Below are 26,655 nucleotides of genomic sequence, written 5' to 3' on the forward strand. Positions count from 1 at the left end.
CTCAGTTATTATGATGATAAACACACGAACAGAAATACGACTCGCAATTCGTTTTGTAACCACAGCCCTCCACCACCCAGCGACAGAGCCAATAAAACCAAGTTGCCACGTCATGGGCAAATATGCAAATCGATTTGGTTCACCAGAAAAAAACGGCCCCGTCGCACCCGAGCCTCCAGGGCCCACAAGGCCCCCAGGGCTCCCAGGTGCCCTCAGGGCTCCCAGGTGCCGTCAGGGCTCCCAGGTGCCCCCAGGGCTTCCAGGTGTTTACAGGGCTCCCAGGTGCTGCCAAGGCTCCTCAGTATTTCCAGGGCTCCCAAGCACCCCCAGGGCTCCCAGGTACCCTCAGGGCTCCTCCGTATTTCCAGGGCTCCCAGGTGCCCTCAGGGCTCCCAAGCGCCCCCAGGGCTCCCAGGTGCCCCTAGAGCCCCAAGGTACTCCGCGTCCTCCCAGGTGCCTCGATGCCTCCCTGGATGCTCCCGGTGTCACACCTCGTGTCCATCGCGCTGCTGCAGCTGCTGCTGCAACCCGCGGCGATCTGCCGCGTGGCACCGTCGCGAAAGTTGTCGCCCAAGACTCGGGGGGGGGGGGGGGGGGGGGTTGGGCGATTTGCAGTGACCAACAAAAAGAGACGACAACAACAACAAAAGCAGTCTGAAGGTTCCACGTTTTGTTTACAAAATGTCACAAAGAAAGAGGACTTTATTGAACTTACAACGGCCCTCCTGTATCAAAGTACAGCAGTATAGGTATTGCTTTGCACAATGTATGTTGCTTGATTTAATTAGGCTTGTGGGGGGGGGGGGCGGGGTGGGTGATGTGGGGGGGTGAGAGACGTGTTGCAAAAGGGTGGGGGGGGGTAGTGTAGGTGGTTGGGGGTGGTGGGGAGGCTGGCCCTTATTTTTCATTCAGCAGTGTGGAGCCCCTGGTTGAACAGGGGCTGCACGCTGCTGATGACGCGCAGAGAAATCGAAGCCTGTGTTTTATAACATATAATATAAAAGTCATATATAATATATGTGCAGTGCCGTTGATTCTTATGGGGGTGTTAGTCGGCAAATGCTGCTATGGGAAACATAGCACGGTTGGCTGCGTACGGTGCGAACGAAGTTCAACGTACACACGTACACGCATCAATTCAGAATTCTCAGTGGCTGATTTAGAGACAACGCACGTTTACAATATCTGTTGATGACACGGACAGGTCAACAGGCTATAGCCTACTTGCTGTACTGCTACAGCTGTACAGGCCATCTCGTAAACTTGCTTTGCTTTCTTCCGGATCCTTAATAATTATAGACACGGCTCGACTGAGCTCATCATCCGTACGTTGGGTCAATAAAACCGCTACCACTTTGTGAGCAGACAACGGTGGTGGTGTTGATTCCTGCGCGTGTATACTGGGCCCGCCCCCCAAACCTTCCTCCACCCCGCCATGGGAACGTGGAATGTGTCCACGCTCAATGTTGAGCAGGGAGACTGGACGCAACGTGGATTCGTGGGGTCGCTTTGCATCCCCCCCACCTCCCCCCTCTCTCCCCACCTCCCCCCCTCCTCCCCGCCCTCTATCCCCCCCCCACCTCCACCTCCCTGTCTCCCCCCACCTCCCCCCCCACCTCCCCCCCACCTCCCCCCACCTCCCCCCCCACCTCCCCCCGAGTCGCCCACGTGGGGACAGACGTGTGGGTAACTTGGAAGACGAAGAATTGTGTCGGTGGACGAGGGTTCGGTGCCAACGTCCGTGTCCCCCATACCGAGCGCCTGCCACGGGAATTCGTGAATTCACGGCCACGGCATCCACCCCGTCACTGATGTGCCGTGGCCGGCCCGAACGGGTTGCTCGCTAACAGACCTTGCCCCCAACAGCGTGTGCAGGCTATACGGGGCACCTTTGTCGTGTGAGTATATATGTGTGTGCGCGAAACAAAGCATAGCATGAAGACTCGTGTGTGTGTGTGTGTATATATACTAAGCTCAAGTATATACACTGCAGTAGAGTTACGCAAAAGTTATACGCGTAATGAATTATCGGGCAACGACAGCGACAACAATGGAAATACAGAAACGCGGAGAAATAACCACCCAGAGCAGACACTGCCATTCGTCAGCAGCACGCGTTGCTTTAGCATGCACTGTGGCGGCACCACCACCACCACCGCCACCGCCGCCGCCGCCACCACCACCACCACCGCCACCACCACCACCGCCGCCGCCACCACGGGGAGAAGAGCCAGGGGCAGAATCTATGGGGAGGGGAGAGAGAGGAAGGAACGGGGAGGCCTGCACGGCAGTCTCCGAGACGGACAACGAGGAGGTGACGGCTCGAGATGAGCAGCAGGCAGGAGCAGGAGGATGATTGTCGGTGCAGGAAGAAGACGAGGAGTGGTGGGTGGGGGGGCGAAGGAGTGACCGGGCCAGGATGTCTGGGATGGGAGGGCGGTGGTGGTGGTGGTGAGGGCGGAGGGATGAGAGGGAGGAGAGAGGAGGAGGAGAAAGCAGCGGTGTCTGTAGCGCTGTTTTCACAGGGAGAGGCTGTGGGGGTGGCCACACAGATTCACGTGATCTACGGAGGCTTCTGCTGATAAGAGCTATCAAGATATACAGACGACATGAACGTGTGCGCGCGCGCGTGTGTGTGTGTGTGTGTTTCTAGCGTGGCTGCTGCTGCTGTTTTTTTTTATTTCTCCCGCTGCCGCACTACAAACCCGGCCACCTGAGTTTGATCCCTGGCCACGGCGGCGAGTGATCGATGAGCTCAGTGGCTCGCCAGGAGAGTCAATGCCCAAGGCAATGTTTGGCCAAAGTCACTGGGCGAGTCACGAGCGTGGATTTTGTTCAGAGCCGGAGAAAAACGAAGAACAACAAAGAAAACGGGGACACCGACACTGGACCCCGAGGAGAAATCTCCACGCGATGAAACATCGCACATCACCGCGTGGGCAAGCGGACGTCTGGACTTGGTTCGGGCCTCCCCTTAGGTCAGCTCAGCCCAAAATTAGCACGTCCAAACACGAGCCACAAACCCTTTGCCCTGTCTTATAGTAAGTGCTGGAGACTGGCTCGAGCACCCCCCCCCCTAGGTCAGCTCAGCTTAAAATGAGCACGCCGAAAACCTGAGCACAAACCCTTTATGCGTTGCCTTAATAGGTGCTCGCTAACATGCACCCCGCTCCAGGAGCGCGCGCGTATGTGTGTGTGAGTGCAACGTTGTGCGTATAGTGGGGGGGGGGGGCGGTTTGGTGGGGGGCATGAAACTAAACGTGGGTCGTGAGGGGCACGACGCAACAACAGCAACAAGAACAAAAATGCGAAGAAAATAATTTGAACATAGCATGCATGTATATATACTGTATATATACTGTATATTTACTGTATATACTGTATCTGTGTATATACTGTATATATACTGTATATAGCAAATGTATTGGAGTAAAATCCCGGCTTCGATAGTGTCACATCGTGGACAGCCACGCGCGCATACCACGTGTGTGTGCTTGTGTAGAGCTTATCGTTGGCGGGGGAGCGGTGGGCGCAGTGGTTAGCGCGCTGCGCTACGAACCCAGCGACCCGTGTCCGTTTCCCGCTCACGGACCAGTCTACCTAGGTCGACTCAGCCTTTAAAGGTGAGTTACCTGCTGCTGCTACTGTGGTGTGTGTGGACAACAACATTAGCAATGACGGGGGAGACAAAGGCGGCCGGTCGTGAGTGGTACTGGCAAACCCCATCGCCAGGCACGTGTGGCCGTGCCTGCCTTCGTGGGTGCTACGGAACTTGCGGACAGCACTTGCCCCAACAGCCCGTTCGAAGGCTACCTGGGAGAGGGTGCAGGGTCTGGGAGGGGGGGGGGGGGGCTTTGTCTCTATCTTTGTGCTTGTTTATTAGCTCATGGCGCAAGCGCCTTCGTCACACTACGACTGAGAATGGCTTCCCTGGCAAGGGAAGTGCCGATGCGAGATGTGTTTCGTTAAAAAAAAAAACAACAATAAAGATAACAACAAATAATGAAAACTATTAATATTGTTAATGATAATAACGACGGCGACGACGATTGTCCTCGTGTCGTGAACCAGGTTAATCGGGTCTCCGTCTCCCGGCACGGAGCCTCCATCCTCTCAACCTCCTCACCGCCACGCGCCCCGTCGCATCGCCGCGACGCGACGCGCATGCACGTGCAGCTCATCCGTATCGTCCACCAACATCATCATCAGCATCAACATCATCGCCATCAGCATCATCATCATCGCCATCAGCATCATCATCATCGCCATCAGCATCATCATCATCGCCATCAGCATCAACATCACTGCCCCCCCTCTCACAAGCCACTTGCACTACGCGGCATCTGTTTGGCGCGAGGTTCTTCGTCGCGGACAGTGGCTCTAATACCCAGTAAACGTGGCACGTTGGTTGGCTCCCAACGTTGGCCCAACGTTAGCCCTCGACGTTCAATCAACGTCGGGCGCCAACGTTGGTCCCAACGGTTGGTGGCAAACCCACACCGCTAACGCTGGGCTCCAATGTCGGCATTGTTTACTGGGGTAGCGCCGACAATTCCGAACCACGCACAGAGGCTCCGCAGACGCCTCAGTGCCCGCGCCAACGGGGCCCTTGCGCACAACGAACAGACGCGAAACGATAACGAGCTCAGTAACCGCGGACGAGAGATGATTTTTTGCATGGCTCAGTAAGCCTGGAAGGAGCTGCCTACGGGAATAATCGGGAACCGCGGGAGGAGAGGCTGAACAGCACCAGCCGGGAGAGTATCGTGGAAGGGGAGCCTCGTCGCAACAGTGGAAGACTTTCAATTGCAAAAGGTCACGGCCGTGGACAGGAGTCGAATACGAACAATTTAAATAGCGGCAGTGACGATGGCGACTTCGTTTCTTTGGACAGAGGCTTGTGGACAAACACTGCTCAGTCGGCCCGGTGGTGGCTACGCGACGTGGCCTGCAATACAGAACGGGTGAAGGCAGCAGCGAGGGAGGGTTGGTGGGTCACACACGCACACACATTGTGGGGGTCGAGCAGGTGCCGTGCCCTGGCTCGCCATGGGAAAGGCGGTACAAGCAACGCGCGGACAAACACAATCTGTCCCCTCTCCATGTGTTGCCTGCTCGCCACGTACGCGTGAGTTTTCTCCGGGTGCTCCGATTTTCCTTCCCACACGTATTAACATTCAACCATTGGCCGAAAGCACCTTCATATATACTCGCACCTCCGCATATTGACGATTGTACAACATAAAACAGTCGTGAATATTGTTGTTCAGTAACCCTGGACAGAGGCTGTAGGGTAAATTCAGTCACCAATTGTACAGCGGCTTTAGGGACTGTTCAGTACCACGGACAGCTGCTGTAGAGTCTGTTCAGTACCACGGACAGCTGCTGTAGGGTCTGTTCAGTACTATGGACAGCTGCTGTAGAGTCTGTTCAGTACCACAGACAGCGGCTGTAGAGTCTGTTCAGTACCATGGACAGCTGCTGTAGAGTCTGTTCAGTACCATGGACAGCTGCTGTAGGGTCTGTTCAGTACCATGGACAGCTGCTGTAGAGTCTGTTCAGTACCATGGACAGCTGCTGTAGAGTCTGTTCAGTACCATGGACAGCTGCTGTAGGGTCTGTTCAGTACCATGGACAGCTGCTGTAGAGTCTGTTCAGTACCATGGACAGCTGCTGTAGAGTCTGTTCAGTACCATGGACAGCTGCTGTAGGGACTGTTCAGTACCATGGACAGCTGCTGTAGAGTCTGTTCAGTACCACAGACAGCGGCTGTAGAGTCTGTTCAGTACCATGGACAGCTGCTGTAGGGACTGTTCAGTACCATGGACAGCGACTGTAGAGACTGTTCAGTACCATGGACAGCTGCTGTAGAGTCTGTTCAGTACCATGGACAGCTGCTGTAGAGTCTGTTCAGTACCATGGACAGCTGCTGTAGAGTCTGTTCAGTACCATGGACAGCTGCTGTAGAGTCTGTTCAGTACCATGGACAGCTGCTGTAGAGTCTGTTCAGTACCATGGACAGCTGCTGTAGGGTCTGTTCAGTACCATGGACAGCTGCTGTAGGGTCTGTTCAGTACCATGGACAGCTACTGTAGAGTCTGTTCAGTACCACGGACAGCTGCTGTAGAGTCTGTTCAGTACCATGGACAGCTGCTGTAGAGTCTGTTCAGTACCACAGACAGCTGCTGTAGAGACTGTTCAGTACCATGGACAGCGACTGTAGAGTCTGTTCAGTACCATGGACAGCTGCTGTAGGGTCTGTTCAGTATCACAGACAGCTGCTGTAGGGTCTGTTCAGTACCATGGACAGCTGCTGTAGAGTCTGTTCAGTACCATGGACAGCGACTGTAGAGTCTGTTCAGTACCATGGACAGCTGCTGTAGGGTCTGTTCAGTATCACAGACAGCTGCTGTAGGGTCTGTTCAGTACCATGGACAGCTGCTGTAGAGTCTGTTCAGTACCATGGACAGCGACTGTAGGGATAGGAACGCCACGAGAGTGAACACCCTGCACGCACACCAACGCATACCAACGGGAACGGGTGCTCGCAAACTTTCGCCGTGTGTGTATGGGGTTGGGGGGGCCGGCGGGCGGGGGGGGGGCACGAGAGGCACGGTGCTGAGGGGAGGTTCTCTGTGCTTACTACAGGAGGCGCCCCGTGCTTTTTTGTTTGTTATCTTACCATCATCATTGACCATCACCATCATTGATCGGCATCATCATTGATCATCATTGATGATCATCATTGATCATCATCATTAACAGCAATGATTCCGCAGCTGCATATTACATAGAGAGGGTAGGGCACGCCGCCCTGTGTGCTTATACAGAAGGAGATACAATATTGCGACTTGTACGGGCGGCATCACCATCACCACCATCGTCATCTAGAACGCGTGCCGTCGATTTCTACGGCACGCTACCGTACGAGAGAGACAGCGTGATATTTCTTGCTGTGGTTTAAAAACCAAAAAAATATCTCTTGTGCACACACGTTCCCTTACGCCCAACACACCCTCCTCTGTCATGTATCGTGATCGTCGTCGTCGTCATGATGATTACTCTCGTCTCTGTTTACATTATTTACAGACTGAGACGATGGCTTGCTGTGCGTGCGGTGTGGGCGAGGTGAGGGTGGGTGGGTCGTGCAGGCGTGTCGCTGTGTCTGTGCATCTACAAGGTGCACCTAGCCTGGCACAAGCGCCGTGACGTCTCAGCCACTTAGTTATGAACGGCGGTTGTTGTTGTTGCTGTGTGTGATATCCCGAGTTTGATTCTCGCTCAACTGCCAACATCAGTGACGATTATCTGTATCGATCCTATGCCTCCCCTAGGTCAACTCAGCCTCAAATGAGTACCTGGTGCGGTGTGGGGAGACAAAGGCGGCCGGACGCGGTGCTGGCTACCCACCCCACGCGATCGCCTCGGAGTGAACCTAGCCTGGCACAAATGCTGTGGTGACGTCACCGCCACTTAGTGGCGAATGGAGGCTGTTGTTGTTGCTGTTGCTATTGTTGTGTGCGTACCGAGTTCTCTGCGTGTGTGGATCGGTGCACGCTTCGAACCTGGCAACCAGAGATCGATACCCCGCTCACGACCACCCAATCAATGGGACAGCGAATATTCAAATACCGGTCGTGAGCCCTACGCCTAGGTCGGTTCGGCCTTTAAAATGCGTACCTTCGTGCGGTGCGTATCAACAAAAACATAAACTGGCAGCTTGGGGGAGACAAAGGCGGCCGTGCCGATCATCATACGCGTTCCGTACTCGCTCACAGCACATGCCCCTGCAGCCTGTTAAAGACTATACCGGGGGTGGAGGGAGTGAGAGGGCGCCTTTGTCTTTGCTAACGATTGCACGCGTCTGGAAGTAGCGCCGCTTTAAAGGTCACCCCTGTAACACGAACACGCGGAGTTGGATGACTCCGAGATCCATCGGACATCGTCCCTCGTTAGATCACGGTCCGGACGCAAGCGTCGCTCGGTGCCGTAGGGACCCCCCCTCGCGAAGGGCGAGTCTCGAGACTCAAGCCCTAGACGAGTGGCGAAATCGTCGTCATCGTCATCGTCGTCATCGTCGTCGTCGTTATTATGATTTCCGTGAATAGCGGCAGCTTGTGCGCTGCGCTGTGTCACGGTGGTCAAGAGTGACATCGGTGAGTGTGCGTTCAGGTGCGTGCGTGCACGTGTGCGTGTGTAGCCTTCATAGGCGCTCGCTAACAGCACTTGTCCCAACAGTCTGTTACAGGCTATACGAGAGATCTTTGTCTTTGTGTGTGTAGCCACATTTGCAAGGGTATCAAGTGGGTTGTTTACTTCGTGTATTACCATCAGCTTCATTGCCATCACTATCAACATCACCATCATTATCATCAACACCATCACCATCAACACCATCAACACCATCATCATCCACACCATTATCATCACCATCCTCCCTACTACATCACCACCATTACTGTCATCATCACCACCATCATCACTATCATCAACACCATCATCATCACCATCAACACCATCATCACCACCATCACCATCAACACCATCATCACTACCATCACCATCCCTCCAATGTCAACACCATGAGCAGCACCAACCAGCGAGGAGCCAACAGTCGTGTCAAGGCATGGCCGACGTTCGCCACAGCAACGGGGAATTCCCACCACCATCAGACCCCATTTTTGCTCGTTGGAGCAGAAGCCATTGCCCCGACTTCTGATTTGTGCTTAAATCGCCGATCGCCGGAATTTCATCAACAGCTGTTTGGGGCGCATGGCACACCGCGCATGGCACACCGCGCCCGGCACACCACGCACGTAACACCACGCCCGGCACACCACACACGGCACACCACGCCCGGCATACCGCGCCTGGCACACCACACACGGCACACCACGCACGGCTACCGCGAGCCACGTGCCACCAACTCCGGCCTAACCAGCGTGGACCCGGCACACCGCACCCACCGCTCCTGTTCCGACAGTGACAAACCGGCCCCCCCCGCACCCCCCCACCAAACACCGCCAACCTGGCCGCCGCTAGTAGGGCGCGAACACGAAGTGTCCGTGCGGGGTCCGCAGAGGCCCCGGCGCCGGTCTCAGCAGCGCCGGCAGGAAGGCCGGGCCGCGGATGAAGGTCGGGGGGCCGGGCCGCAGCGTGAACGCCGCGTGGAGCGGTGAGGCGGCCGCCGCTGCCGCCGCGGCCGCCGCCACCGCGGCCGCCGCTCCAGCCGCGGTGAGCGGAGGCCCCAGGAAGCCCGGCGGGCCGAGCGTCTTGAGCGGCTCCTTGGCGAAGGCCATCTTGCCGTGGGCCACGCCGGGGGCGAGCCCCGAGGACGGGTGGAGCGGGGCCAGCAGGTAGCCTCCGTTGAGCGACGTCGCCAACTCCTTGGGGAAGCTCAGCTTGGACGGCTGCGGCAAGACGGGAAGGGGGTGGGCGGCAAAGGGCACGGGCTACACGGGGGACCTTTGTCTGTGTGTGTGTGTGCGTGGCATGGTAGGGGGCACGGGTGGTGCGTCGGCCGGTCATCTCAGTCGGTCGACACGTGGCACCTGCTGGGTCTGTCCTGTGACCTCCTGCCGGCGGGCGTTTGACACGGCCTTAACGTGCACCTGGCCTGGCACAAGCGCCGTGGTGACGTCACCGCCACTGCTGTGTGCGTCCAGGGAGACAAAGGCGGCCGGGCGTGGTTGCTGGCCACCCACTCCACTCGTGTGTCGTTCCGGCCTTCATCGCTGCTGCTCGCTAACAGCACTTGCCTGTTACAGGCTAGACGGGATCTTTGTCATTTTTTTGTGCGTGTGAGTCTGTGCATGTGTGGGTGAGTCTGCGTGTGTGCGAGTCTGTGCGCGTGTGTGAGTCTGTGTGTGTGTGTGAGTCTGTGTGTGTGATTGTGTGTGTGAGTCTGTGTGTGTGATTGTGTGTGTAAGTCTGCGTGTGTGTGTTATTGTGTGTGTGTGATTGTGTGTGTGTGATTGTGTGTGTGTGAGTGTGTGTGAGTGTGTCTGTGTGTGTGCGTCTGTGTGTGTGTGTGAGTCTGTGTGTGTGTGAGTGTGTGTGATTGTATGTGATTGTGTGTGTGAGAGTGTGTGTGATTGTGTGTGTGTGATTGTGTGTAAGTGTGTGTGAGTGTGTGTGTGAGTCTGTGAGTGTGTGTGATTGTGTGTGTGTGATTGTGTGAATATGTGTGTGAGTGTGTGTGTGAGTGATTGTGTATGTGTGTGAGTCTGTGTGTGTGTGAGTCTGTGTGATTGTGTGTGTGCTTGTTGCACTCACCCTGGGGTGCTGACTGTGTGTGTGTGATTGTGTGTGTGTGTGAGTGTGTGAGTGTGCGTGCTGCACTCACCCTGGGGTGCTGACTGTGTGTGTGTGAGTGTGTGTGAGTGTGTGAGTGTGTGTGAGTCTGTGCGTGTGATTGTGTGTGTGTGATTGTGTGTGATTGTGTGTGTGTGTGAGTGTGTGTGAGTGTGTGCGTGTTGCACTCACCCTGGGGTGCTGACTGTGTGTGGGTTTGCGAGCGACTCGGCTGTAGGGGCCCAGCTTCTGCTTGGGCGGCTTCCCCGCCAGCTTGTCCTTGTGCCGGCGACTCGTCACGTGCTGCGCATACCGATCGTCACAGTCACACAACACAGGCAAAGGACCCCCCCGCCCCCGTATAGCCTCAACGGCCTGCTGGGGCAAGTGCCGTCAGCGAGGAGCAGCACCCGTGATGGATGGCACGGCAAACGGGGTGGGTGGGTGGGTGGGCTGGGTGGGTGGGTGGCCAGCACCACGCCCGGCCGGTCTGGACACCGCTGGGACCAGAATTCCACTCAGCTCCCCATCCTCCTGCACCCTTCACTCACTCACTCGCTCGCTCGCTCGTGCCCTGAGCCAACTACAAAGACAAAGATCCCCCCGTATAGCCTCAACAGACTGTTGGGGCAAGTGCTGTTAGCGAGTACCTACGAAGGCCGGCACGGCACACGAGGGGGTGGGTGGCCAACACCACGCCCGGCCGCCTTTGTCTCCTCGGTGGCGATGTTTACACACCGCACCAGGTACTCATTTGAAGGTTGAGTCGACCTAGGGGAGGCCCAGGACCGGTTCAGATAATCGTCGTGAGCGGGAATCGTACTCGGGTCGCCGGGTTCGTAGCGCAGCGTAGCGCTGACCACTACACCCCCCCCCCCCCACCCTCCTGTCCACCCCCTCACTCACTCACTCGCTCGCACCCTGGGTCACCTTCGAGCCGCATCTCACCTGCGTGACCCAATGACCCCCCCCCGTCTCCTGCGTGACCCAATGACCCCCCCCGGGGCTGCCCTCTGACCCAACCCCCCCTCCCTTCCACTCCCCCCTATCCCCCCCCGCCTTTCCTGCGTGACCCAATGACCCCCCGCGGCTGCCCTTTGACCCAGCCCCCCATCCACTCCCCCCTACCCCCCCCGTCTCCTGCGTGACCCAATGACCCCCCGGGGCTACCCTCTGACCCAACCCCCCCTCCCCTCCACTCCCCCCTACTCCCCCCGCGTCTCCTGCGTGACCCAATGACCCCCCGCGGCTGCCCTTTGACCCAGCCCCCCATCCACTCCCCCCTACCCCCCCCATCTCCTGCGTGACCCAATGACACCCCGGGGCTACCCTCTGACCCCCCTCATTCTCCCCCGCCCCACTCCCCCTTACCCCCCCGCTTCTCCTGCGTGACCCAATGAACCCCTCCCCCCGGGGTTGCCCTCTGACCCCCCTCACCCCCTCACCCCCCCCACCCACCTGCTTGAGCTGCGACTCGGAGTTGACGACGACGTCACAGAGCTCGCAGCGGAAGGCGCGGGTCAGCTGCACCACGCCCCCCCCGGGCCCCGCCCCCCCGCCCCCCTCGGGCCCCGCCCCCCCGCCCCCCCGCCCCCCGCCGCCCCGCCCCCCCGCGGGCCGCATGCACGCGCGGATCGTGCCCCCCCCACTCTGCACCTCCATCATCACCTTGTGCTTGGCGCCTGCGGGGGGGGGGGGGTAAGGGCGGGGGGGGGGGTTGGATAAGGGCGGGGGGGGGGGTGGAAAAGGGGAGGGGGGAATGGGGGGTGGGGGGGGAGGGGTTTGGGGGGGTGGTAGTGGGGGGGGGGGTTTGGGGAGAATGGGAGTTGGGGGAGGGATTGGGGGGAAATGTGGGGGTGGTGTGGGGAGGGGGGAGGAGGTTGGGGGGGGGCAATGGAAGGGGGGGGGGTGAGGGTGATGGGGGGAGGTGGGGGGGGAGTCGGGGGGGGGCGAGGGAGAGTGTTGGGAGGGGAGTGGAGAGTGAGGCGGTAGAGAGTGGGGGGGGGCGAGGGGGGGGAGTGTTTGGAGGGGAGTGTTGTGAATGAGGCGGTAGGGAGTGGGAGGGGTGAGGGGGAGTAATACATTACTTAATTTTGCTTTATCTTCCTCTGCGTTAGTGTAAAAATCCACCCGCTCATGAATATTCATGAGGGGGGTGGGCCTCATGAGGAGTGACGTCACGCGCGGGACACACACATCCTTGGCTCATTATATTAGTAATATAAATACGATCTTCGTCCATGCCATTGATGAGCGCGGTGATTTTGAGTTCAATCAGCAGTATCAGCAGCATCATCATCATCATAAATAGTGATTATTCATCATCGATAATCGCCATCATTATCATCAATCAGCAGTATCATCACCGTCAGCATCATCATCATCATAAAAAAATATGATTATTCATCATTGATTCAACAACAATAAAAGCCACCTCCACCGATCCCCAATCACGCCCCACATCTCCACCCCCCTCCCCCCCCCTTCGCAGCGCTAATCGATATTCCACTTCGCTCACGCGGCGCGTGCACGTGGAGCTATTCATACCGCAGGGCCCAGGCCAACCACCACCACCACCAACCACCACCACCACCACCAACAACCACCACCAACAACAACCAACCACAACCACCAACCACAACCAACCAGCCTTGCCTCCCTCACTGGCACCAACCCCTCCCCTCCCCCACAGCCCCCCCCCCCTTACCCACAGCCCCTCCCCTCATAACTCCGTCCCCATATTCTCATAGCCCCTCCCCTCCTCCACAGCCCCTCCCCTCATAGCCACTACCCATTCTGCACACAGCCCCTCACCCACAGCCCCTCCCCTCATAACTACTTCCCCCTATTCTCATAGCCCCCCCCTCCCCCATATCCCCTCCCCACACACCCCCCCCCAGACCCTCACCCCCCTGCCCCCCCCCTCACTCCCCACACCCCCCCAGATTCTCCTCACCCCCCCCCCTCTTGGCAATGATCGTGATTAATTGTCTGTCGCTCGCACGGCTCGGGGTGCGGGGAGCCGAGTGGGACTTCTCCAGCCTCTTACTCCGCCGTCTCCCTCGCACGCGGTGGACAGGAGATGTTAACTACCTCGCCTGGTCTACAGGAGCTCGTGGGGTCGGTCCCGACCCTGACGCTTGCTGCTGTATATTTGGAGTTTGCGTCTCTCTCTCTCTCATCACCATCACGGTGGCTAGGAGATGTTAACTACCTCGCCTGGTCTACAGGAGGTCGTGGGGTCGGTCCCGACCCTGACGCCTGCTGCTGTATATTTGGAGTTTGCGTCTCTCTCTCTCTCATCATCATCACGGTGGCTAGGAGATGTTAACTACTTCGCCTGGTATACAGGAGCTCGTAGGGTCGATCCCGACCCTGACGCCTGCTGCTGTGTATTTGGAGTTTGTGTGTCTCTCTCTCTCATCATCATCACGGTGGCTAAGAGATGTTAACTACCTCGCCTGGTCTACAGGAGGTCGTGGGGTCGATTCCGACCCTGACTCCTGCTGCTGTATATTTGGAGTTTGTGTGTCTCTCTCTCTCATCATCATCACGGTGGCTAGGAGATGTTAACTACCTCGCCTGGTACGCAGGAGGTCGTGGGTTCGATCCCGACCCTGACGCCTACTGCTGTGTATTTGGAGTTTGCGTGTCTCTCTCTCTCATCACCATCACGGTGGCTAGGAGATGTTAACTACCTCGCCTCACACCGCATTACCGTATTCACCTCACTGCAGCCCTTAGCAACCCCACACCGCATTACCGTATTCACTTCACTGCCGCCCTTAGCAACCCCACACCGCATTACCGTATTCACCTCACTGCTGCCCTTAGCAACCCACACCGCATTACCATATTCACTTCACTGCAGCCCTTAGCAACCCCACACCGCATTACCGTATTCACCTCACTGCAGCCCCTAGCAACCCCACACCGCATTACCGTATTCACTTCACTGCTGCCCTTAGCAACCCCACACCGCATTACCGTATTCACCTCACTGCCGCCCTTAGCAACCCCACACCGCATTACCGTATTCACCTCACTGCTGCCCTTAGCAACCCCACACCGCATTACCGTATTCACTTCACTGCAGCCCTTAGCAACCCCACACCGCATTACCGTATTCACTCCAGCGTAGCCCATCCGACCCACACCGCATTACCGTATTCACCTCACTGCAGCCCTTAGCAACCCCACACCGCATTACCGTATTCACTTCACTGCCGCCCTTAGCAACCCCACACCGCATTACCGTATTCACTTCACTGCCGCCCTTAGCAACCCCACACCGCATTACCGTATTCACCTCACTGCCGCCCTTAGCAACCCCACACCGCATTACCGTGTTCACTTCACTGCTGCCCTTAGCAACCCCACACCGCATTACCGTGTTCACTTAACTGCTGCCCTTAGCAACCCCACACCGCATTACCGTATTCACCTCACTGCAGCCCTTAGCAACCCCACACCGCATTACCGTATTCACCTCACTGCTGCCCTTAGCAACCCCACACCGCATTACCGTATTCACTTCACTGCAGCCCTTAGCAACCCCACACCGCATTACCGTATTCACCTCACTGCAGCCCCTAGCAACCCCACACCGCATTACCGTATTCACCTCACTGCAGCCCCTAGCAACCCCACACCGCATTACCGTATTCACCTCACTGCAGCCCCTAGCAACCCCACACCGCATTACCGTATTCACTTCACTGCTGCCCTTAGCAACTCCACGCCGCATTACCGTATTCACCTCACCGCAGCCCCTAGCAACCCCACACCACATTACCGTATTCACTTCACTGCTGCCCTTAGCAACTCCACGCCGCATTACCGTATTCACCTCACCGCAGCCCCTAGCAACCTCACACCGCATTACCGTATTCACCTCACTGCAGCCCTTAGCAACCCCACACCGCATTACCGTATTCACTTCACTGCTGCCCTTAGCAACCCCACACCGCATTACCGTATTCACCTCACTGCCGCCCTTAGCAACCCCACACCGCATTACCCTGTTCACTTCACTGCTGCCCTTAGCAACCCCACACCGCATTACCGTATTCACCTCACTGCAGCCCTTAGCAACCCCACACCGCATTACCGTATTCACCTCACTGCAGCCCTTAGCAACCTCACACCGCATTACCGTATTCACTTCACTACAGCCCTTAGCAACCCAACACCGCATTACCGTATTCACCCCACTGCAGCCCCTAGCAACCCAACACCGCATTACCGTATTCACTCTACCGCAGCCCTTAGCAACCCCACACCGCATTACCGTATTCACCCCACTGCAGCCCCTAGCAACCCCACACCGAATTACCGTATTCACCTCACCGCAGCCCCTAGCAACCTCGCACCGCATTACCGTATTCACCTCACTGCAGCCCTTAGCAACCCCACACCGCATTACCGTATTCACTCTACCGCAGCCCCCACGTGTAAACGAGTGCGTTGTGCTGTTACCGTATTCTCCGTGTCGCGAGCTACCTTTGTAATGCGCCTCTAGCTGAGACTGCGAGTTCACCGCCACCTTGCAGAGGGCGCAGTACAGCAGTCGCTTGGCCTTCTCTTCCTCGCTCTCCGCCTTGGCGGTGGGGGCCCCCCCCGTGGGGGGCCCCGCGGAGACCCCCGTGGGGGGCGCCGGGGGGAGGGGCTCGGCGTGGGGGCTGAGCCCCCTCGCTGGGGGGTCGGGTCCCTTTGCGAGGTCGTTCGGGGGGGCGGGTGACGACGTCGGTGACGTCGTCGTCATCGTTGTTGTTGTTGTTGCTGGTGGTGGTGAGCTTGCGTTGCTCATGATGCTGCTGATGCTGCTGATGCTGTTGTTGCAGGGAGGTTGTTGTTGTTGTTGCTGCAGCTGCTGCTGTTGTTGTTGTTCTGGTGGTGCAGAGGGCGAGAGACACAGGGTGCCGCCCATCGGCTCAACGCGTCCGTCAACAACAACAACAACAGCCCCCCCCCCACCCCCCTCGTCATACACTCTCTGTCTCTCTCTGTCTCGCTCTGCTGGGGCTTCCGTGAAGAGGAAGGGCCGTTGGCCGAAACGTCGCCTGTCATATAAATATATATTGCCTTTTAAGACCACATACACCCGGCGTTTGCTGTTATTGACACGGAGTGTGTTGTTGTTGTTGTTTGTGCACCACCAACAACGCAGCAGCAGCAGCAGCAGCATCGTCAAAGGGGTTCAAGTGTCCATGACGATGCTCATCAGCAGTAGCATCACCATCAGCAGTAGCATCATCATCAGCAGTACCATCATCATCAGCATCAGTACCATCATCATCATCAGTACCATCATCAGCAGCAGCACCATCATCATCAGCATCAGTACTATGATCATCAGTAGCACCATCATCATCAGTACCATCATCATCAGTATCATCATCAATATCATCATCAGTACCATCATCATCATCAGTACCACCACCATAATCAGCAATGCCATCATCATCATCATCAGTACCATCATCATCATCATCAGTACCATCATCAGCAGCAGCACCATCATCATCAGCATCAGTACTATGATCATCAGCAGTACCATCATCATCAGTACCATCATCATCAGTATCATCATCAATATCATCAGTACCATCATCATCATCAGTACCACCACCATAATCAGCAATGCCATCATCATCATCAGTACCATCATCATCATCAGTACCATCATCAGCAGCAGCACCATCATCATCAGCATCAGTACTATGATCATCAGCAGTACCATCATCATCAGTACCATCATCATCAGTATCATCATCAATATCATCAGTACCATCATCATCATCATCAGTACCACCACCATAATCAGCAATGCCATCATCATCATCAGTACCATCATCAGCAGCAGTACCATCATCATCAGCACCACCACCACCACCATCAGCAGCACCACCACCATCATCATCAGCACCACCACCACCATCATCATCAGCACTGCCATCATGTCACGGTTGACGCCCCCCCCCACCTTCATCCGCGCCCTCCGGAGCCTCTTGGGGCGCCCCCTGGCGAGTGGCCCCTCCCCCCGGGCCCTCGGCGACCTTCTTCACCTTGGCCGACTCCATCTTCACCACCTTGGCCGACTCCATCTTCACCTTGCCCGACTCCATAGCCCGCAGCCTCCTGCCGTGCTTGGTGCCCTGGAAGTGCGCGTCCGCCTGGTTCTGGGTGCGGAGACACGGGGGGGAGGACACGGGGGGGGGCATAGGGGGAGACACGGGGGGGGCACGGGGGGACACAGACAGGGGGAGACACGGGGGGGGCACGGGGGGACACAGACAGGGGGAGACACGGGGGGGGGGGGCACGGGGGGACACAGACAGGGGGAGACACGGGGAGACACGGGGGGGGCACAGAGGGGACACGTGGAGAAACACAGAGACGCGGTGAGACACGGTGGGGGGGGCACACACACAGACGCGGCGAGACAGAATATCTCCACGTGCACGCGCGAGGGGGAGACGCGCAGACCCAGAGAGTCGCCCGCTCGGTTCCATCTCCCTGCGCGGAGTTCAAACAATGGGGGCGAGTTTCATAGATGCCCACCCCCCTCCCCCCCCACCCTCACCCCCACCCCCCACCCTCACCCCCCCCTCCCTCCTCACCCCCCTCCCCCCCACACTCACCCCCCCACCCTCACCCCCCTCCCCCTCCCCCCCCACCCCTCCTGCCTCTGTCCACCCCGCGGTACAGATCAGTGTGTGTGGGGTAGAATGTGGGTGACCGCACCGCTTCAAAGGAAGAGGAGGCCAAGTACCCTCTGCAGGGCCCTCTGGAGGAGGCCAGAGGCTCCCACAGGGCCAGGGCAGCCCCATTGGAACGCACGGACAAAGGTGCCCCGTGTAGCCTTCACAAGGCTGTTGGGTCAAGTGCCGTTAAGCCGGGCACGTGACGGCGGGAGGTGGCCGACACCACGCCCGGCCGCCTTTGTCTCCCCAGTGGCGATGTTTACTACAAACCGCACCAGGTACTCATTTGCGGCTGAGTCGACCTAGGGGGGGGCAGCACCGGTTCAGATTAATCGTCACCGGCGTTGGTGGCTGCGAGCGGGAATTGAACTCGGGTTCGCCCGGTTCGTAGCGCAGCGTAGCGCTAACCGCTGCACCACCGCTCCACCCCGCCCCGCCCCCCCGACACACACAGAGGAACAGACCCCGCTATTCATGCACATTCCACGGCGCATGGCGATGCCGATGGGGCGCTGAGATGGCGAGGGGGTTCACGTCAAGGCTCCCCGGGGCTCAGACTTAATGACGGCGGCGATGACAGAGAGACGGTGAGAGGCATTGAAGGAGGTGTGGGTATCCCCTTGGAGAGGGGGGGGGTACCCCCCTAGAGAGGGGTACCTCCACCCCTTACCCCCCCCCCCGCGCGTATCTTCCGCGTGTCATCGCAGGGAACGATCTCGCGGAGGCGCTGGCCCCTCGCTCCGTCGACGTTCCTATGGCCGGGGCCAGGCACCGCGTGGGCCGGCCGCGTCCGACTCCCCCGGTGAATGGAGGTCATTGTTACTCGCCAAATTGAGGCGCTGAGTCAGCGAAAAAATATATAAAATTGCCGTAAGTAATGAGATGGGGCGGGGGCGGGGAAGGGGCGGGTGGGGGGGCGGGTGGGGGGGGATCTGAAAGATTCCCCGGAAGGAGGAGACGAGTGGGGGGGGGGGGGGAGCCGCTGATAATCGCACCGCCCGCCCCCCCCCAACCCACCTCTGCTACTGTAGTGCAGTGGGGGGTGGTGGTGGGTGGTCATAATGGCCATGTCGGATTCGTGAACTCAGCAGCGCTCAGAGCCTGAGTTCAACAAGACCCGGGCTGCTCTCGCGAGGAATGGAGCTCACAGGCAGAGAGAGGAGGAAGACGGGGGGGGGGGGGGGGGTACGTAAGTGGATGTGGTGTGCCGCATGGGGAGACGTGTGGACACGTGGGGACACGTGGGGACACGTGTTTGACCCCAGTCGCAGGACAGATCCTGTCAAACAGAGCTTCACACCTCATCGGATTGCTCCGCGACAAAGACAGATCCTGACGATGAGTTGCCGGCTGAACTAAAACACACGCACCCTTCATTTGGCTTCTTTGTGAGGATATTATTAGCGATGAGGCGGATTTATATATTCATATCGAGACAGTATTGTGCGTTAAAATGTTTATGTTCAAGGCACAGCCGTGCTCGCTGCTGTCGGAAGAAGCGGCATCTACCTTCACCCGAGAGAGCTCAGGAGATGCCACAGCCGTAGAGGGCATTGTGGGATGTTAACTACTGCTGTATATTTTGGAGTTTGCGTGTCTCTCTCGCTCTCATCATCATCACGGTGGCTAGGATATGTTGACTACCTCGCCTGGTCTATATGAGGTCGTGGGTTCCATCCCGACCCTGACGCCTGCTGCTGTATATTTGGAGTTTGCGTGTCTCTTTCTCATCATCATCATCATCACGGTGGCTAGGAGATGTTAACTACCTCGCCTGGTGTACAGGAGGTCGTGGGTTCGATCCCGACCCTGACGCCTGCTGCTGTATATTTGGAGTTTGCGTGTCTCTCACTCTGTCATCATCATCATCAACTCGGTGGCTAGGAGATGTTAACTACCTCGCCTGGTATACAGGAGGTCGTGGGTTCCATCCCGATCCTGATATCTGCTGCTGTATATTTGGATGTTGCGTGTCTCTATCTCATCATCATCATGGTGGCTAGGAGATGTTAACTACCTCGCCGAGTATCGATCTGCTTCCCGTTGTATCTGTACCAGATGGAAATTCCTCCGGTACAGCCATCGAAGGCTTCACGAACTGCGTGGTCGAAATAAATGTGGGAGCCAGAGGACATCCCTGTCGCACCCCAAGGTGAACAGGGAATGGCTCCGACTCCTCGCGACGTAGCCTTATCCGGACCTGCCCACCATCATGAAGGATGTCCTCTGGCACACACACACAGTCACACACAGTCACACACACAGCCAAAGGCAAAGATCCCCCGTGTAGCCTGAACAGACTGTTGGGGCAGGTGCTGTTAGCGAGCACCTATAAAGGTCGGCACTGCACACGAGGGGGTGGGTGGCCAACACCACGCCCGGCCGCCTTTATCTCCCCAGTGGCGATGTTTACACTTCGCACCAGGTACTCATTTGAGGCTGAGTCGACCTAGGGGAGGCCCAGGACCTGTTCAGATAATCGCCACTGGTGTTGGCCGTGAGCGGGAATTGAACCCGGTGTCACCAGGTTCGTAGCGCAGCGCGCTAACCGCTACACTACCGCGTCCCACACACACAATCACACACACAGCCACACACAGACACACACACACGTGTACACACACACACGTGTACACACACAGACACACACACACAGACACATACACGTGTTCACACACACACGTGTACACACACACAGACACACACACACAGCCACGTGTACACACAGACACACACACGTGTACACACACAGACACACACACACGTGTACACACAGCCACACACAGACACACACACACGTGTACACACACACGAGTGTAGTATTTATAGCGAGAGGCCGCCAACAATGGGAGTCGTTAGGCCGGGAGAAGAAGACGTCGTCCCGGTGTCTTTCGAGCTCCCTGGGGGGGCAATTACAGAGTTCGTTCCCCCCCCCCATCTCCAACCCCCCACCCCCCGTGCCCCCCGTTCCCACCTCCAACCCCCCCCTACCCCCCGTGGCCCCCGCCCCCATCTCCAACCCCCCCCTACCCCCCGTGGCCCCCGCCCCCCAAAGGTGTTGCACAACTATGGGCACGGTGACGTCACGAGGGGGCGATGTTGCTGAAGGTCCCTGGCGGCATCTGCCGGGTCACCGCGACCACGTGGCACGGGCGGGGAGTCGACCACGTGACACGGGCGGGGAGTCGGCCAGCGTGGCGCGGACTCGCCATCGCTCCCTTCCCTCTGCCAGATGCCGACGCCGCTGCAGCAGCAACAGCTGCAGCAACAGCAGCAGCAACTGCAGCAGCAGCAGCAACAACTGCAGCAACTGCAGCAGCAACTGCAGCAACAACTGCAGCAACCGCAGCAGCAGCAACAGCAACAGCTGCAGTAACTGCAGCAGCAACTGCAGCAACAACTGCAGAAGCAACTGCAGAAATAATTGCAGCAGCAACTACAGCAATTGCAGCAGAAACTGCAACAGCAACAGCAGCAGCAACTGCAGCAGCAACTGCAGCAGATGCAATAGCAGCAGCAACTGCAGCAGCAACTGCAGCTGCAATAACAGCAGCAACTGCAGCAAGGAACTGCAGCAGCAGCAGCAACTGCAGCTGCAATAACAGCAGCAACTGCAGCAGCAACTGCAGCAGCAGCAACTGCAGCTGCAATAACAGCAGCAACTGCAGCAGCAACTGGAGCAGCAGCAGCAACTGCAGTTGCAATAACAGCAGCAACTGCAGCAGCAGCAACTGCGTTAGCAATGGGAATAGTTGATACGCCTTTTATTACTCTGAACGTAAATTAGTTTATTTCGTCGATCAACAAAAAATTCACACACACACGCAAGTTCCGTGTCAATAATAATAACACCACCGCCGTGCAGTGGTGTGCGACGTTTCGGGCAATGGCCCTGCTTCACAACACTTAGGAGAAGCCAGAGGGGGAGAGTCAAGTCGCTCTGAAGAAGGGCCACTGCCCGAAACGTCACAGAGTGTTTATTTTGTTTTCTTTTGCGACCACAAATAGCAGCGTTATTGTGTGAGTCTATGGATCTCTGTGTGAGTCTATGGATCTTTGTGTGAGTCTATGGGTCGTTGTGTGAGTCTATGGATCTCTGTGTGAGTCTATGGATCTTTGTGTGAGTCTATGGGTCGTTGTGTGAGTCTGTGGGTCTCTGTGTGAGTATATGGGTCTCTGTGTGAGTCTATGGGTCTCTGTGTGAGTCTATGGATCTCTGTGTGAGTCACTGGGTCTCTGTGTGAGTCTATGGGTCTCTGTGTGAGTCTATGGGTCTCTGTGTGAGTCTATGGGTCTCTGTGTGAGTCTATGGGTCTCTGTGTGAGTCTGTGGGTCTCTGGGCGAGTCTATGGGTCTCTGTGTGAGTCTGTGAATATCTGTGTGAGTCTATGGAACTCTTTGTGGGTCTGTGTTCACGAACAGCACTTGCCTCCACAGTCTGTAAAGGCTACACGGGGGATCATTGTCTAATTTCGTGTGTGTGTGGGGGGGGGGGGGACCCGCCTTACCTGGGAGTTGAACCTGATCTGGCACAGGCTGCAGGTGATGATCTGTCGCTTGCGTGGAGCCGGAGTCACCCCGAACGTGTGGTTGATGACCGCCTTCTGTACCGGATCCATCTGAGAGGGGGGGGGGGGGGCATGGGGGGGCACGGGGGGGGGGGTTACGTCCAAGGGACGTGCCCGCCAGTAAGAATCGAACTCGGCAGGCACTTCTTCCACCTGCTCGCAAATGAACGCTATGGTCGTTTTTTCTTCTCTCGACACATCCCATGAGCCCCCCCGCGCACGCGCACCAGTTTCAGCAGCGCTGGCTCGGCACGACCACGACTCCGCAGCGGCTTCGACACTGGGTGTCTCATCAGCAGTCAGGCTTCGCTTGAGCCCCTGGCTGGTGTGCAGGCCGGATGGTTATCGGTAAGGGCTCTGTTTCTGTGTGAGCTATGGGCTCCATTCACGTGCGTACACACAAAGACAAAGATTCCCCCGTGTAGCCTTTAACAGACTGTTGGGGCAAGTGCTGTTAGCGAGCACCTAATGAAGACTGGTACAGCACACGAGGGGGTGGGTGGCCAGCACCACGCCCGACCGCCTTTGTCTCCCTAGTGGCGACGCTTACACACCGCACTAAGCACTCAATTGAGGCTGAGTCGACCTAGGGGAGGCTCAGGACCGCTGCAGGTAATCGTCGCCGGTGTCGGCCGTGAGCGGGAATCGAACTGGGGTCGCCGGGTTCGCAGCGCAGCGCGCTAACCGCTGCGCCACCGCTCCCCACGCGCGCTCTGCGAGGTCTCTGCGCGCACGCGCCGACTCCGCGTCTCCGGTGATGTCGCCGGAACAGAAATAACCGAGATCCCAAGCGGCTCCATCTCCCCGCGAGCTCCTCCTGTCCATCGCCCCCCCCCCCCCACGTGTCTCTCTCACGTGCTGCTCATCATTTCCTCTCGCGCGCTCTCTCACCCTCCTCTTTCCTCTCCTCCCCATCTCTCCCCCCCACCACCACCACCACCCTCCTACCCCCCCCCCCCCATCTTCCTCTCTCTCTCTCTCCCCTAGTTCGCTCTTCCTCTCCTCTATCTCCCTCTCACCCGGCGATCTCCTCCCCCCTCTTCCTCTCTCTCTCCCCGTCTCTCCCCGTCTCTCTCCCATCTCCCTCTACACCTCCCTCCCCCCTCTTCCTCTCTCTCCCCGTCTCTCTCCCATCTCCCTCTACACCTCCCTCCCCCCTCTTCCTCTCTCTCCCCGTCTCTCTCCCATCTCCCTCTACACCTCCCTCCCCCCTCTTCCTCTCTCTCCCCGTCTCTCTCCCATCTCCCTCTACACCTCCCTCCCCCATCTTCCTTTCTCTCTCCCCGTCTCTCTCCCATCTCCCTCTACACCATCACCTCCCTCCCCCTCTTCATCTCTCTCCCATCTCCCTCTGGTGATGGCTCATCCCTATGGGCGGGTGGATAAAATTAGGTACCACGTTGTAGAGATTGTTGTTGCTTCGGGTCGACTCAAGTCGTAACTGAGTAGCCGGGTGCGGTGTGCGGTAAACATCGCCACTGGAGAGACAAAGGCGGCCGGGCGTGGTGCTCGCCTGGCGTGCCACTGTGGCGGCCTTCATCGGTGCAGCTACTTGCCACTCAACAGCACTTGCCCCGACAGTCTGTGACAGGCTACACGGGAGGAATCTTTATCTTTGTGTTTTACATTACCCACAGCACTTGCCCTGACAGTCTCTTAAGGCTATACGGGGGGGGGGCAATCTTTATCTTTGTCTTTAACATCACTCACAACACTTGCCCTGATAGTCTGTGAAGGCTATACGGGGGCAATCTTTATCTTTGTGCTTTACATCACCCACAGCACTTGCCCTGACAGTCTCTTAAGGCTATACGGGGGGGGGCAATCTTTATCTTTGTCTTTAACATCACTCACAGCACTTGCCCTAACAGTCTGTGAAGGCTATACAGGGGGCAATCTTTAGCTTTGTGTTTTACATCACCCACAGAACTTGCCCTAACAGTCTGTGAAGGCTACACGGGGGATCTTTGTCTGTGTTAGTGTGTGTCGGTGTATCTTTAACAGCACTTGCCCTAACAGTCTGTGAAGGCTATACAGGGGGGGCAATCTTTATCTTTGTGTTTTACATCACCCACAGCACTTGCCCTAACAGTCTGTGAAGGCTATACGGGAGGAATCTTTATCTTTGTCTTTTATATCACACACAGCACTTGCCCTGACATTCTCTTAAGGCTATAAGGGGGCAATCTTTATCTTTGTGTTTTACATCACCCACAGCCCCTGCCCTAACAGTCTGTGAAGGGTACACGGGGGACCTTTGTCTGTGTTAGTGTGTGTCGGTGTATCTTTAACAGCACTTGCCCTAACAATCTGGGAAGGCTACACGGGGGATCTTTGTCTGTGTTAGTGTGTGTCGGTGTATCTTTAACAGCACTTGCCCTAACAATCTGTGAAGGCTACACGGGGGGCAATCTTCATCTTTGTCTTTAACATCACTCACAGCACTTGCCCTGATAGTCTGTGAAGGCTACACGGGGGGCAATCTTTATCTTTGTCTTTAACATCACTCACAGCACTTGCCCTGATAGTCTGTGAAGGCTATACAGGGGGCAATCTTTATCTTTGTCTTTAACATCACTCACAGCACTTGCCCTGATAGTCTGTGAAGGCTATACAGGGGCAATCTTTATCTTTGTCTTTAACATCACTCACAGCACTTGCCCTAACAGTCTGTGAAGGCTATACAGGGGGCAATCTTTAGCTTTGTGTTTTACATCACCCACAGAACTTGCCCTAACAGTCTGTGAAGGCTACACGGGGGATCTTTGTCTGTGTTAGTGTGTGTCGGTGTATCTTTAACAGCACTTGCCCTAACAGTCTGTGAAGGCTATACAGGGGGGGCAATCTTTATCTTTGTGTTTTACATCACCCACAGTACTTGCCCTAACAGTCTGTGAAGGCTATACGGGAGGAATCTTTATCTTTGTCTTTTATATCACACACAGCACTTGCCCTGACATTCTCTTAAGGCTATAAGGGGGCAATCTTTATCTTTGTGTTTTACATCACCCACAGCCCCTGCCCTAACAGTCTGTGAAGGGTACACGGGGGACCTTTGTCTGTGTTAGTGTGTGTCGGTGTATCTTTAACAGCACTTGCCCTAACAATCTGGGAAGGCTACACGGGGGATCTTTGTCTGTGTTAGTGTGTGTCGGTGTATCTTTAATAGCACTTGCCCTAACAATCTGTGAAGGCTACACGGGGGGCAATCTTTATCTTTGTCTTTAACATCACTCACAGCACTTGCCCTGATAGTCTGTGAAGGCTATACAGGGGGCAATCTTTATCTTTGTCTTTAACATCACTCACAGCACTTGCCCTGATAGTCTGTGAAGGCTACACGGGGGGCAATCTTTATCTTTGTCTTTAACATCACTCACAGCACTTGCCCTGATAGTCTGTGAAGGCTATACGGGGGCAATCTTTATCTTTGTGCTTTACATCACCCACAGCACTTGCCCTGACAGTCTCTTAAGGCTATACGGGGGGGGGGGGCAATCTTTATCTTTGTCTTTTACATCACCCACAGCACTTGCCCTAACAGTCTGTGAAGGCTACACGGGGTCAATCTGTATCTTTGTGTTTTACATCACCCACAGCACTTGCCCTGACAGTCTGCGAAGGCTGCACGGGTGACCGCTGTCTTAGGAGGCCGCTCACATTCGGGAAGTTGTGGAAGAGGCTGAGTCTCGTGGGCGCGCCCTCCCCTGGGAAGGGGAGGAAGTTCTTGAGTCCTCCTGCTGCTGCTGCCGGGTGCTGAAGGGGCATCGCGGGGCGGGCGTGGAGGGGCTGAGGGCCCACACCCCCCTGGCACCCGCCTCCTGCGTCGTGGGCAAGGGGGGGGGGCACAGACACGGGGCAGTTCATAGGGTGCAGGGTGGCTGCAGCAAGAAGGGAGTTGGGTGCAATGACCGACTCTGGCCCCCATCTCTGGGTGGGGTTCGTGTGAGCGCGCCCCCCCCCCCCACTGTGTTTTAAGTCGCACAGAGATGCATAGACTCACACAGAGACACATCGACTCAAACAGAGACCCATAGACTCGCACAGAGACCCATTAACTCGCACAGAGACCCATAGACTCGCACAGA

The 26,655-nt window shown here is 56.9% G+C and overlaps 1 protein-coding gene across 1 annotated transcript; it reads right to left on the minus strand.

Annotated features, from left to right (window-relative positions):
- Positions 1-1,658: 1,658 nt before the first annotated feature.
- Positions 1,659-26,371, minus strand: LOC133358356 (zinc finger protein 385D-like). The gene is made up of 7 exons (XM_061576653.1): positions 26,228-26,371; positions 22,508-22,618; positions 17,279-17,474; positions 15,796-16,182; positions 11,752-11,975; positions 10,486-10,596; positions 1,659-9,410 (listed from the first exon to the last, which is right to left on the minus strand). Exons 1-7 carry the CDS (start codon positions 26,333-26,335, stop codon positions 9,039-9,041), a joined length of 1,509 nt encoding a protein of 502 aa, XP_061432637.1. The 5' UTR covers positions 26,336-26,371; the 3' UTR covers positions 1,659-9,038.
- Between the last annotated feature and the right edge of the window lie 284 nt (positions 26,372-26,655).

Source organism: Lethenteron reissneri, chromosome 61, assembly GCF_015708825.2.
Source record: "Lethenteron reissneri isolate LAM-NWPU_2019-01 chromosome 61, ASM1570882v1, whole genome shotgun sequence".
NCBI classification, from domain to species: domain Eukaryota; kingdom Metazoa; phylum Chordata; class Hyperoartia; order Petromyzontiformes; family Petromyzontidae; genus Lethenteron; species Lethenteron reissneri.